Source organism: Daucus carota, chromosome 1 (assembly GCF_001625215.2).
Source record: "Daucus carota subsp. sativus chromosome 1, DH1 v3.0, whole genome shotgun sequence".
Taxonomy (NCBI): Eukaryota; Viridiplantae; Streptophyta; class Magnoliopsida; order Apiales; family Apiaceae; genus Daucus; species Daucus carota.
The window spans coordinates 1,826,190-1,840,581 of NC_030381.2; the positions used below are offsets into that span (position 1 = coordinate 1,826,190).

General features: G+C 35.2%; 2 protein-coding genes across 3 annotated transcripts; one reads left to right on the plus strand and one right to left on the minus strand.

Annotated features, from left to right (window-relative positions):
• Positions 1-953: 953 nt before the first annotated feature.
• Positions 954-10,397, minus strand: LOC108205057 (ASI1-immunoprecipitated protein 3). Of its 2 annotated transcripts, XM_017374830.2 has the most exons (8): positions 9,966-10,395; positions 7,448-7,510; positions 4,190-4,942; positions 3,905-4,039; positions 3,281-3,364; positions 2,722-2,781; positions 1,785-1,871; positions 954-1,497 (listed from the first exon to the last, which is right to left on the minus strand). In XM_017374830.2, exons 1-8 carry the CDS (start codon positions 10,317-10,319, stop codon positions 1,216-1,218), a joined length of 1,818 nt encoding a protein of 605 aa, XP_017230319.1. In that variant the 5' UTR covers positions 10,320-10,395; the 3' UTR covers positions 954-1,215. The 2 variants fall into 2 exon arrangements, with proteins under 2 accessions (XP_017230319.1, XP_063945813.1); XM_064089743.1 differs by lacking the exon at positions 7,448-7,510 and having other exon boundaries at positions 9,966-10,397.
• Positions 10,398-12,248: 1,851 nt separating this feature from the next.
• LOC108215958 (uncharacterized) lies at positions 12,249-13,452 on the plus strand. Its single transcript, XM_064086193.1, has 3 exons — positions 12,249-12,372; positions 13,111-13,236; positions 13,334-13,452. Exons 1-3 carry the CDS (start codon positions 12,249-12,251, stop codon positions 13,450-13,452), a joined length of 369 nt encoding a protein of 122 aa, XP_063942263.1.
• Positions 13,453-14,392: the final 940 nt, after the last annotated feature.

The following is a 14,392-nucleotide window of genomic DNA, read 5'->3' on the forward strand; positions in this document are numbered from 1 at the left end:
ATTATTTCCAAACATTATTATCCTCCAAGTATTCAAATTTTTCGGACATGATACTTGAGTCATTATTATGTGAAATTGTGATAACGGAACAACACCCTCAAATAGGACTATCAATCAATCCGTCAATTTTGCGACTGATATTACAAACTGAGATGATAATAGGGCGATTATTCGGTAAAAACCGAGCCGAATTACCGAATACTAAAATACACAGAAAACTATAACCGAAATAAAACCGAAATATTTCGGTAATTTTGGTTCGGTATCAGGTTAACCGAACCGGATGCTCAGCCCTAAATGATACTCCCTCCGTCCCACCCAATTGTTTACATTGGGTTTGGGCACGGAGGTTAAGAAATATGTATAAAGTAGTGAAAAAGAGGAAGAAAAGTGGGTGAAGTGGTGGGACCCATCGATTTTTAATATATAAAAGAGAGATAGTGGAGTAAAAGTAGTGTGAAAAGGAAGGAAAAGTGATAAAGTGGTGGGACCCATTAACTATTTTGGAAAAGTTTTGTAATGTAAAGAAATGGATGGGACGTCCAAAAGAGGTAACTGTAAAGAACCTGGTGGGACGGAGGGAGTAATACAATTTACTAAAGCATATGGTCATATGGGTCATGTGATTTGATTTAGGCGGGAGGAATCAAATTTTTGTGGGCGGTGGGCGGTCACATTAGAACGAGGGACATGTACATATGCAATTAGGCAGATGACAATAACCACATTCATCGGAGAAATGTCCATTTGTTTATTTCCCAACTAATAAGAAACACTACATTATCAGAATTAGACTTGAAAGAAAGCATATATAGTTCCCCTATGATCACTCTTAGCTTCCACATACTACCTGAGTAGCACCGCTGGTTATCTGGTACCGGATATCGGCAGCACTGATCGAAGATCTTTCTTTCTGAGTTCTCTCTTGAATCATATGCAACTGAGACCATGCATAAGAAAAAGATTAAAGGAACAGTTTATGTAATATTTAACGTCTACAGGATGCTATAATAAGATCCTTCTTTAACCATGTTTATAATTACTCATTCATTGCCATCTTTAGGCACCAACCTTGGACAGCAAAACAGTAATACCACGATATAAGTAATGTCAAACTTGACTCCACAAAAGCCCAACCTCTAGAATTAAGCAAAGCCATGTTCTATTACTAACAGTGAAGCAACCATTTGCAGGATCCGAGCATGAGGAGATATTCTAAGATTCGGCAGTTGTAGCTGCTACATTATCTTCAGATCTGGACTTGTTGAAAGATCTCTGGTTATCAAGGACAGGCATCTTGGCTTCAGTGGTTTTCTTAAGAAGATCAGTTGCAGACTTCTTGTGTTCACGGGGACTAACCAGCTTCTCAACATCTTCAAACTTGGCAGTGGCCAGTGGCGCAGTACCTACGTTCCTAGAATTTGACCCATCTATTGTGAGTGTAGATGCTTCATCTCTGGATGTCCACCAATCATTACCACAAGCATGGCACTCCAGCTGAAAATACAATAAGATAACTTTAAGAAATACAGAGGAGCTTAATATTGGGCATTCGCAAATTAGCCTGGTAAAAGGACCCATGATCAAACAATTACTCCTCTATCCCCTTTCCCCATGATCAAACCACTTATATATCATGTCTCTACATATAACCTGGAGCTCTCATGACACCAAATTAGCACTAAAAGAGAAAAATCATATCACCACTAGTAGAATGTCCAAAACTATTTGGCTACTTTATACAGAAAAACTTGTTGATATTTGCACAAGATCAATGTAGATACCCGGTATCGATCTCCATGTCCAGCTTGGATGATTTCTGTCAGACCCACTTTTTTCTCCATGCATCTCTTGCAACGAGCATCCGTCATCTGTTTACGAACAAACCCATGCAATCAATTTAATAAGTGTTTTTTTGAAGAAAAATCAAAGTCTCTAATGCAAATTAGCAATTAGTAGTCTTGATAAAATAGTTAATTGTAGAGCTTATTGCACTTTGTAACCCCACACTTTGGCTGATTAGCAAATCAGACCCCACACTTTGAAACGTGACAGTTTGTAACCCTAAGTTTCATTTAGCTTTCGGTTTGTAACCCTGGCCCACACATCCGTTAAAAACAGCCGTTAGCTTTAACTGTTTGAGAGATAACAGTGTGTCTATTAGTTTCTAACAGCTACTTTACTCCACGTGACTCCTCAAAATTTATGTATCGTATTTGGAAATTATTTCTGAACACACACAACGATGTAAAACAATTTAAAATAATTTTTAAAATATGTATTTAGATTTAGAATCTGAAAATTTATTTATTTTTACATAAACGATGTAACTTATTTTAAAATTTTAAAATAAATACATATTTTAAAAATTATCTGTAATTTAATATATATTGTTGTGTGTGTTTAGAAAAAATTTAAAATATAATACATGAGGTCACAGGAGGTAAAGTAGCTGTTAGAAACTAATATACATATTGTCACCTCTCAAACAGTTAAAATTAACGGTTGTTTTTAACGGATGTGTGGGCCAGGGTTACAAACCGAAAGCTAAATGAAACTTAGGGTTACAAACTGTCACGTTTCAAAGTGTGGGGTCTGATTTGCTAATCAGCCAAAGTGTGGGGTTACAAAGTGTAATAAGCTCTTAATTGTATCATGGAAAACCCAGTACAAGATAGTTTAATAGATCCCTCAACAAACATAAGAAAAAATTCAGCAAACCTGTATGTGTGCAGACTCTTCTGGCTCTTTGCTTGCTATTTCCTCCGTAGTAAGTCCCTCCTAATGGTGAAAGAAAAAGTAAGTACCGACTTTTGAATGATATTGTAGTGTCCAGTCTTAGTTCAACAAGTTGCGGATGTGACCAATAAAGAATGGAACTTGAAAAAAAACAGCGAGTGGCATTTATCCTTATATAATTGCAACAGTGGGTTATATTTATTGAAATAATAATGAATATATTATAACTTATAAAACCAAACTATGTCTATATCTATAAGTCCAGAAGTGATCTTAGTTTTTCAAATTTTCTATGTTGCAAGCAACATATATATCAACATGATCTAAAAATACAGAAAGGCATGTATATAATTTCAAAAGAATAAAAAATGATTTTTCAGTAACATATTAATATTTGATGATATAACTTATGTTTTAGGATAGTTGAATTTTAAACCTATAATAATCATCAATATATAGTGAGATATAGTATGCACAGTGCACAGGAACTTCAGATAAATGAAGTATAGCAATCAGCAAAAGCTGTCTAAAAAGGTTATACCTTCAACTCAACACTGGACATTTTTAGTATTTTTATAGGTTCCAACTCTCCAGCAAGTAAACGCCGAGATAACTGTGCATTGTTCTGCCAAAGAATAAGAGAAAAAGAATGTTCAGTGCAAATACCATCGCATATAATACATATCAGCATCTTCTCTGTTACTCATCTATTACTGCTGCATTAGTGTAAAGATAAATGAGTTTAAAAATCAAACCTTTTCCAGAAAATCACAATTTAACATACTCATGCAACAGAGAAAGATCTTCACAAAAGACTCCTGACTCGCAGTTAAAAAGTCTGCTGTCTGCTGCTTGTCAATTTACCATTTCAATTCACATAATCATTCCCTAAACTGATATGTGATACACTTATTTTACGAGAGTAGAACGATTAAAAAATATAAGAAGTTTGTGAAAGGACTCCAGCGAATTTAAAATTACTAATTTTAGTTTCATGGTTATCTATTTTCATCTTTCGAGATTATGTCTAATTAATCAACAGAACTGCGAAATAGAAATTTAACACAGGCACCTCTTACATGTGCTCACCAAGGCAATCATGATCAAACTTCTCAGAATCCAAAATATTAACATACAATAACCAAAGGGGGATCCCTCTATCTACCTTGAGATTAAATGATAGCTGGCGCATCTTCTGGTTATACTTCTCAAAAACACCAGAAAAAGTTTCATGTGATGCCTTCTCTAGAGCAGCTATAGCAGGAACAGCAGCATCAGGCCAAAGAAAGGTAGGCTTCCCCTAAGAGAGAAATCAGGAGTCACATCCAACTATTAAGCCCAAGTAAAAAGCTGTCACTTTAATTAAAGACAACACAACAGAAAGACAAAATTACGTTTCACGAGGAGTCGAGGACCAACGCAACAGTTACTGCAAAAACCATCTACTTACATTTTTACTATTCTCCTCAGGAGCACTTCCACTTTCTTCACTTGGAACATTGTTGCCTTCAGTTTCCGCCTTTTCTTTACCATCAGCTTGACTGCTTGCTGGAGGGGTGCATATAGATTGAATCCCCTCGAGAAGCTTTTCTAGCCATTTATCACGCTGTGATTCTCCGGTCAAGACCTTGAAGTTGGCCAGAATTTTGTAATATTCTGAGCCATTACTGTTACAGCTTCCTGGTGTTTCTGCTTTCTGGAGTTGACTAGACATTCCAGACTTGGCAGGGTCTTCATCCACTCTTGAAACATCTAACGGGAGCATATTTTTTCTTCTTAACAATCTTTTGTTTCTCAACTGATCCTCCTGATTAGCTTCACCATCTTCAGTCTCAATGTCAGGAACATCTCCAAGCCGTGAAAAGGTTTTCTGAACAAGAAGATCAATTTCATGTTGCTTGCTATCTTCATAATCTTTATCTGTCAGCTTAAAGAGTTTCCTTTGTTCAGTATCATATACTCTCTGGACAATAAATCCTGGATGCTCTTTACGCTTTGGGATCTGCTTGTTTAAAGGAATGAAGTGTACCACACACTTGTGCATTACAGATTCTGCAGCCACCTCATCACGGTGGAAACTGTAAAAGAGTTCTCTTGTATCAGAAGAATTCCAGTTTCCCCCACCCTTTTTTTCAGCCTCCTCCGGACGGTAAAACCATTGCCCAAGCACCATCACATTACCTTCCTTGTCTTGCATGATATCCTGCCGATAGAATAGTATAGACAAATAAGGATGCAGGTATCAAAGAACACCAATCTTAGATAGTCTCTACAAACGTTACTGGAAATATGACCTAAAACTATACGAGGTAAATGGGCTAAGAGCCCATTTGGCCGAGCTTAATTGTGACTTATGACTTAACGTGACTTAATGTGACAAGCTGAGAGGTTAAAATGTCTGTTTGGATACTTTCTTGAATGAAAGAATTATCACGGTGAATTGCCGCTTCATATTCGTTGAGATTCATTCTCATTATCAAAAAAAAAATGTCTGTTTGGATAACTTTGACTTACTAATGACTTGTGGATGATTGAAAATGTAATAATAAAAAATAAAAGTGATTCCTGGATAACTCATAACTTATGAATAATTTTTATCAAAAAAATTGTTTTAAAAAATTAAGTCATTGAAAAAAGTACCTCAAACTAACTTCTGACTTTAAGTCAGTTTCTGGCTTATTTCTGACTTAAAGTCAGTTTCAGGCTTATTACACAAACACACATTTTTCAGTTTAAAGTCAGAAACAGCTTTAAACCCCCGGCTTAAAGCCCAGACAAACAGGTTGTAAGGCATGGTCATAAAGTGGTAAGAACTGCCAAAACCATGATCAGTTTCAAAAAAAAACCCGACATAGAGAATGTCTATGCTAATAGTAAAAGTATTTCCTCTTTGTATCTATATATCTTTTCTTAGTCCAATCCCATCAAATAGATCAAAGTTGTAACATCTTAGTACACTCGATGACATTACTTCCAACAGGGAAGAGCATTGGTCAGTTTTGTAAGTTTTGTAAGGCCAGATAAAACCAACCCGAACAAGTCGGTGGGAACGGTTCAACTTAAAACCAAACAATCGATTAAATTGTCCCTTCGTGTCACAATTTTACTTAAATAATTACTTGTTTTACTCAATTGTCAAGAATCCCAAGATTTTTTTTATTTAGTCTATGAAATTGAGAGCATTACACAATTCAAGAAGTTATTTATTTTCTTTTATCAACTAATATTATCAAATAATAGTTCATATATGATATCTTCATTCTCTAAGTGAATGTTCTTAGTGCTACTTTCTCCATGTTCAATTGGGACAGAATAAAACAAGGCTGAATATACCCATCTCTTCATAATTTCTTCAATGGAAAGTTCTTCCACTCCCAAGTTTGTTCCGAGAGGAAGTTTGTTGCTCAGAGGTCTCACCTAATTCTATCAGACAGGTGTAACTCTGTGTCTGAGAGTCGAGAGGTTTTGTAACCAGCTCCTTGGTCCGTTTTTGTGCTCTGCCCTACAACCTACTGTTTACATATATGGGACCCTTCTATTATGTTACATAAATAAGTACATAATACATAATGATTTAGTCAATCATTCTAACTAACATTTTTTCCCAGAAATACTACCAAGGGCAGAAATTTAAAGACACCAGCAATACTACAACCCAACAAATGAGCTGGGGGCTTCACAAAAATGCAAAGATTTCTCAATTACAGAGCATCAGAACATTAAAGTGCTTTCTTATATCTTGCATTGCACAGATACCATCTTTCTATAAATTATATGTAGTCAAGAACAAGCTAATTTCTTAATTATGCATTACACCGAACATAAAAAACTGTAGCAGACTTCAAAAATAAATATTTATACATTTAGGGCTGTCAAACGGATAATTAGGATACGGATACAGCCATATCCGAATCCGAATCCGGAAGTCCGGAACCGTATCCGAATCCGTATCCGGATCCGGAAATATCCGAAAAATGAATATTCGTATCCGAATCCGTCGGATATTATCCGGATTCGGATAATATCCGGATCCGAAATCATTTATCAAAAATTGATTTTTTTTTAATAAAAGTTGTAAATACTAAAAAAAATAAGCAAAAAAATATGATAAAGTTTTGTAGATAAATGAAATAGTTATTTCCGCCAGGAGCATTACAAAGACCTTGCAAATAACCCAGACAATCAGTCATCAGATGCCAAGCAAGTCAGTTGTGGATCGATCCTTCTTTTAGAGAGAGAGTATCGAAGATTCAGAGAAGATCGTGGGAGGCGGCGTGAGAAAAAAATGAATAGGCAGGGGGCTGTGGGAGACTGTAAGTCTATTAGGGATTTATATTCTAGGGTGAACTAGTGAGTCATGAGTGATGTTAAACTGTTAATCAAATAGGAATATATGATCCAAAAATCAAAATACTTGAGTATATACTCGTATATTATAGTAAACACTTAAATAAATATTATATTTTAATAAATATATAATAAATATATTAATTAATTAATTATTCGGATTCGGATATTTTCGGATGCGGATGTGCCTATATCCGTATCCGTATCCTAAACATTCGAATTCAGATACGGATAATATCCGGTTCACTTCGGATACGGATAATATCCGTTTTTTTCCAAATACGAATACAGATATTTCGGACGGATATCGGATTTTTCGAATTTTTTTGACAGCCCTACATTTTACAAAAAAACAATGTACCTTAATAATAGCCACATAAGGCTTTTGATTCGTCTCTTCGGGCACTAAAAGCACAGCGTCCTCCTACAAAAGAGAACAAACCATCCAAAATATCGACAAAATTATAAAATAAAATATAGCACATCAACTTTACTGAATATTACTCATTAATTCTAGTACATATCATATATCAAATAATAAAATCAAGATAAAACAAGCGACAAACAAAACAAAATGAGAACTTGCAAAATCATATCATAAACTGTTGTATTATACTCAGTGCTATTAGAAGCGCGCATATGCGAGATCAGTGATGGGCTTGCTTTTATGTGCCTTGAGTGCTTATTCTTATATGATTCTTGCGTATAGATACACATATCTTGTATATACAGATTTGTATATACATACATTTTTTGTATTTATGCATATGATTTGAGGATGACGATGAAGAACACTTTGTTGAGGATCCACCGATCCAAATAATACTCCCTCCGTCCCATGGAGTAGTATACGCATGGGGTGAGACACGGATTTTAAAAAAAATGTAGTTTAGTGAAGAAAAGTGGGTAAAGTGGTGGGACCAACTAGTATTTAATATATAAAGTGGGTGTAGCGGGGGTAAAGTGGTGGGACCAACTAATATTTAATACGACCTTTCTAATATGTACCCAAGGGCACACAATAAGCACCAACTCTCATGAAAATGGCTTGTTTTTATTGGTGGATTTTGTGTGCATGCAGGAGGTCATCAACATTTATTATTCATCCACCAATCAAAACTTAACATTCTCATGAAAGTTAGTGACTATTGTGTGCCTATGGGCACACCGTAGAAAATCCCTATTTAATACTCCCTCCGTCCCATCCATTTCTATACAATTTTCTTTTTGGGTGTCCCATCATTTCAATACATTCCAAAAATAGTAACTTTTAATAATATAAAATACTATTGCACCAACTACTTTCTTCTACTATTTTCATTCTATAATAATATAAACACTATTACACCCACTACTTTCCTCCACTATTGCAAATCTATAATTAAATATAAATGGGTCCTTCTACTTTACCCACTTTTCATCTAACTTTACTCAATGTTTTACACTTTTTCTTGGTCTCCGTGTCCACACCCAATGTATATAATTCATTGGGACGGAGGGAGTATATGAAGTGGCTATATTGAAAGAAAATAGTGGGTGTAGTTAAATTTTTATTATTATAAAATTTTACTATTTTTGGAATGTATATAATTAAGTGGGGCGTTCCAAAAAGGAAAATATATATTTTACTATTTTGTAAAATGTTGATGACCAAGAGGAAGAAGAATGGACCAACTTTGCATTTCTTTGTTACTTTGAATTTAAATTGTTCACTCTTAATGTATATGATGATGAATTTGGGTTCTTTACTCATTATGTGTCTCCGTATCTGTAACTTAACAATATTCTACATTATATACCATTTAGATATGTATATACCATTGATTGCACACTTTTTTGTCGAAACAATAAGATTATAATTTTTGGCAAATATATATTAATTATTAGATTCTCAACTTTCAAACATAGCACAGCATGTCTAATATAATAAAATTATCAATAATAAAGTACTTATCAATGATGTTTAATAATTCAAAAGCTTCGGAGTCATTTGGTTTAAATTCCGGTACTTCAATTTCTCATTCTTCCTCTTCTTCTTCATCTATTAAAATTGAAAATAAAGGCCTGTGAGTTGAATTTTGAGGCATAGAAGTGTCAAGTGTCTCCTATGATAAAGAAGTTCCTTAGCCCCACAAGCAATAAACAAATCATTCTAATTAAGGCATTTGTCTTCGTGGACACCCACTGAACTTGAGGCTTTTTAGAGTTTTTCAGCGCTTAAACACGTATCTTGAACACTTTTTTGCTGATTTCAGAATCACATTAAATTGCTAATACTTAAATTGCACATCCTGCGTCTAAGCGCAAAGCGCCATTAATTAACACTGCCAGGGGCATTTTGTGTTTTTGTGCCCACATCGCATTTAATAACAGTAATGCTTGCTCATATTGCATGTCTGTGAGTATTAAATGATAATCGCATACAATAAAACTATATAAATACCTCATAGGATCATATCATAAACAACAACAACCTCAAACCATATAATAAAATAACTGCAACAAAATGCAGTAACCGGACGAAATTATATGAGCAAACAAAATCACAGAATGTTTTGTTTACAGGTAATAAAACTAATAAAAAACGTCAAGATCATATCATAAACAGCAATCACATGCTATATAGAAGAATAATTACAACAAAATGAAGCAACAAAACGAAATAAAAGATTCACTATATCAAAAAGTGCCCAGGCAAAAAGACTAAATAAAAACCCTACGAGTTTGTAAACAACGAGCAAGTACATATCATAAACACCGAGATCATACTACATATCAAATAATTACATTGAAATGAAGCAATAACACACAAAAAAAACACCGAGCTTATACTACATTTAAAAGTTATGACTTCAAAAGTAACGAATTAAAACACTTACGAGCTCATATCGCAATCCGTCATACTCGAACGTCTCGAAATGATTACGCAGCTTCTTCCCCTTTCCGGATGACTTAACCGGCTCGCCAATCGGCTTCGCATCCACCACAGCTTCTTCTTCCTCCTCCTCCTCCGCATCCTCCTCGTTTTCGCTCTCGTCTTGCTTCGTTTTCTTCTTTTTAGGACTCGGAGATTTCTGTTCTTCTTCTTCTTCGTCGATTAGTTTCATTTGCTTACGCTTTCGCTTGCTCCGGCGGTGATCGTCGTCGGAGTGCGGCGCCGGAGACGGAGGCTTCGCCGGAGCGTCGTCCTCGTCGTCGCTCATCGCGACTTGCGCGAATCGCCGGTTGCGCATTTTTGTGATCGGTGATTGAGTGTGGAGGTTGAATTAGGGTTTTTGGGATTTTTGGGAATTTTTAGTGTGTGTGTGTTTTATTTTCTTTTATTGCATTTTTTTCATGAATTTTTTTCATGAATGTGTGTAATGAAAACAAATAGTAATTCTTTATTTAATTAAACTTCTATAATGTTATACTCCCTATCAGTTTTGACTTTTTACGCGTAATTTGAGTTATAAAAATAATATGCTTCTACATATTGTTAAATTTTTATTCAAAAAAAAATTTTGAAAAATAATATGTAGATTTATGTTTTTTTATACTTTAAATTACGTGTAAAAAATCAAAGCGCCTCTTATTATGAAGCAGAAGGAGTATCATATATGATGCATATATTATCATATTCTTTTTCTTAAAAATAAATTTGGTTATGAAGCTTGATCAACTGGAAATATGCGGGATATTTTAACGTTTATCTAATATAAATTTACATAAATATAAATATAAGTGGAGTTCTGTGGGTATCCATTACATTTGAGAATTTGGAATCCCTTAGATCCACCGTTAAATTAGAAACAGATCCTGCGGTCAAGATTTAAAGAATAATAAAATACAATTTACAAATTTCACCCAATATTAAACTTGGCTTCCGCGCACGTTTCTTCAGAGTCGTATCCCGCATTCTCCGGTGACAGATACAAGAGCGGCCGTTACCAAGAAGCCCTTATTTTTCGCAATGATTGACCATAATCAATCACCTTCTGCTTGTGGGTGTGCAGGACGAATTAATATTGTGGGGAAATGAGTTTGGGTATGCCTGCTTTCTCATCATTTTGTCCTTCAATCGCCTTGTATGTCGGTTTTCTCGCCACTCAATTGCAGGAATTTATGAACCCATGCAGCACGCTTCAGTGGGTTGTCCTGCACTTGATGGCTTTAATTCGTAGATCCCCTCTTTTTTTTGGGGGCATTTAAGTTTGTATGTGTTTTAAGTCGGCAATGCAACTAAATTTCAGTAGATTGTAATCTTTAGGACTAATTAGTGTTTCCGGTGAATTTGGGTCTTAAGCTGTGTTTTTTATTCTTAAAATTTAAAATGCAAATTGGTGTTTTGTTCTGCACTTGGTAATTGTTTTGTTATTGAGTTATGTATGCCCTCTGGAAATTTCTTTTGATGTTCTGCATTTTGATGATGCGAGCAAACAGTTTGATGATATTCCCCACACACGGAAACTCTTCTAAAATTGAGAAAATCTGTCCTGCAAGCTTGTAATATGCCATTTTAAATATCTAATGGGTTGTATTACGGTTGTGGTTTAAATATCTAGAGGAACTCTGTATGTTTTGTGTGGATATTTGGTACATTGTGAACCTCCATTTGTAGCATACATGTTATTTTTTTTTAACTTGAGTGCTGCAGTAAGACATCGCAGAACATTTGTTTATAGTTTGGAGCTTTGGTTTTTTTATTGTTTTTTTTTTTCTGTTTGGTAAAAGTCTACTAGCTATGTCATGCCTTTCTATGTTGCCGAAGTAGATTTTGGTGATGTTATTGTGACTTTGTACAGCTAATGTGAGAGAGACATGATCATGAAATTCAACTTTAATTGTTTGAATATAATATTAGTGTTTGAAAAGCCTTTACTAATGCTAGTATTTTTGTTAATTTTGCACGAAGTTAGGTGTTCTTTACGTGTCTTGCTAAGTGTATAATACTCTACCTCATTTGCTTAGGTCGAAGAAGAAGCAGTAGCCCGTAAGTATACAACTGGACTAAGAAGAAACCTGAATACATAAGTATTGATGACAGCGGCTATAGTTCCAGGCCTGCCGAAATTTTTTCCGGCGGTACTTTGCTTAAGAAAAAGGTACGTGGAAGCGTGTTCAGCAAGTCCCAAGTGGAGGTGTCGAGACAATTGCCTAGATTGGACACACGTAGTGAAAGGATGGATGTAGATAGGATGCATTCGAACGTTCTTGATGAAGAAGACGATGAGTTTGTCACTCCTCGAGAGCGCTTTGATAGCTCTGGGAAGAAGACTGCAAGACGACCACATAACCGAAAGGACAGTACAAAAATTACACGGTGAACCACGCAACCATCAAAACAAAGTACTGCAAATTCGACAGAAGCACTTAATCATATGTGCAGAACACAACGAAAGACGCATAATAAAATATGCAGAACGAAAAACAACCATTACGTTGTAATAATGCAAACAAATCCTGCACAAAAACTAAGGCACATGATAGCTTGTAGTACAGGATTTAAAATGAACAAAAGATGCTGTAAAAAATCCGCAAAACTTACTTGATTCGGCCTTCTTACTAGACATTAGACACTTGTTATAAAGAAAAACACAGATGATCCAAGTATTATAGATATTGCCTCCTGATTATGAAAATACGAATAGGAGAAAACGAAAGGAAAAAAATGGTTTGAGCAGTGCAGGACCTTCTTCTACGAACTCTCATGGAAACAGTCACAGGCAGTTGTAACTGCCGCATGACATAAGGAGCACGTGACATTTACTCTAAAAATGCACAGGCTGGTGTTTAAAAAATATAAAACTAACAAATAAAAGATTACATCAAAAAACATAACAGCCATTGGATTAAAACAAATTGGATGGCCTGGATTGGGACTCCAAGACTCCAAAAATATATAGAACTCCATATAACTTTTGTCAATATATATATATATAGGCTCATGATCAAATAGAAACCACTTTTAAAATAAAAACTAGAAACCAATACAAGTTAGTGATATCCTCAGTACAATTTAGTGATATTCTCTTTACGATTTAGTGATATGTGTTGCACGAATTAGTGAAAACTTGCGGAAACTGCCCAGAATTTCTGAATCTGTTCTAGTTGCCGATTCAGGTGGTGGTTGCGGTGGTGGAGATAATGGAGGTGAAGGTGGAGATGGAGGTGGTGGACATGGAAGGAGCCTTTAGCTTTGTCCGGCAGATTTTTGGCAAAGATCTGGAATTTAAATCGGTATTAAGCTAGATATACGGTATTGTAGGTGAGGAAGACCGAGGTGGAGGTGAGGACGAAGGTGGAGGTGGAGGTGGAGGTGGAGGTGGGGGTGGAATGGAAGGGGCGGTGGAGGCCGGAGGGGGGTTGGATTTGGTGGTGATATAAATAATGGAGGCCGACATGGAGGTGGTGGCTATGGAGGGTCGGGCGGCATGGAGGTGGAGAGAGTAGCAGAGACTTGGCGAGGGTGGTAGGGTGAAGCTGCCGGAAGTGGGGTGGAGGGTTGGTGGGTTGGAGAAGAAGAAGGCAGAAAATGGGGTTGTTTGAGAATTTAGTGATATTCTCTTAGAAATTTAGTGATAGTTTCTAGTTTCTAGAATAAGGAGGTTTCTATTGGAGTAAAGCTCTATATATATATATATATATGGGAGGGTTCTGGTACAAACTTACAAACTTACAAACTTTTTTTGTTCAACACATATATAACTTGAGTTCAACATTTTTTAAGATATTTTGTTGAACATCGATCAAAATTGTGTTGGAGAAGTACATAAACCAATTTTTCAATGTAAAAACTAAGCTAAACCTATTATATAACCAATATTTATATTTCTAGACCCTACCCAAACCCAGAGGTATAATTTAAGCATCTCTATATATGTATTCAACACAATGATAACTAATGTTCTACACCTAATGTTGAACCTCAGTTACAAATGTGTTGAATGCACGATTTATCAATGCGTTATTTTTAAAATTGTGACGTTTTTTCAATAATTTTGAACATAAATACTTTCTATAACTAAGGATTAACAGGCTGGGAGAATAAAAAAAATTCAAAAAAAAAGTTTGTAAGTTTGTAACTTAAAAAAGTTTTTATTTGATCATGTCCCTATATATATATAGTTAAGTTTTATGTAGACCACTTTTATTGGAGACCGTGGAGACCACTTATGTCCGGCAAGTAAAATATTGCAAACCGAATAGTTTTGCGAATCATGTTGTACAAAATCATTATTTCATTTAGAATCTTGAATATCATATACGTTTTTTATATTGAACATTACAAAATGTTTTATTCTGGGAAATATGTATAATATATATA

What these genes read in the sequence shown, in the direction of transcription:
- LOC108205057 (XM_017374830.2), bottom strand. Translation starts at nt 10,319, where the DNA reads ATGCGCAACCGGCGATTCGCGCAAGTCGCGATGAGCGACGACGAGGAC. An exon ending in CTTATGTGGCTATTATTAAG is followed by an intron (nt 4,943 to 7,447) that starts GTACATTGTTTT and finishes TTCTATCGGCAG; the next exon opens with GATATCATGCAAGACAAGGA. An exon ending in AGCTATCATTTAATCTCAAG is followed by an intron (nt 3,365 to 3,904) that starts GTAGATAGAGGG and finishes ATTCTTTGGCAG; the next exon opens with AACAATGCACAGTTATCTCG.
- LOC108215958 (XM_064086193.1), top strand. Translation starts at nt 12,249, where the DNA reads ATGGATGTAGATAGGATGCATTCGAACGTTCTTGATGAAGAAGACGAT. An exon ending in ACCACATAACCGAAAGGACA is followed by an intron (nt 12,373 to 13,110) that starts GTACAAAAATTA and finishes TTTACGATTTAG; the next exon opens with TGATATGTGTTGCACGAATT. An exon ending in AGGTGAAGGTGGAGATGGAG is followed by an intron (nt 13,237 to 13,333) that starts GTGGTGGACATG and finishes ACGGTATTGTAG; the next exon opens with GTGAGGAAGACCGAGGTGGA.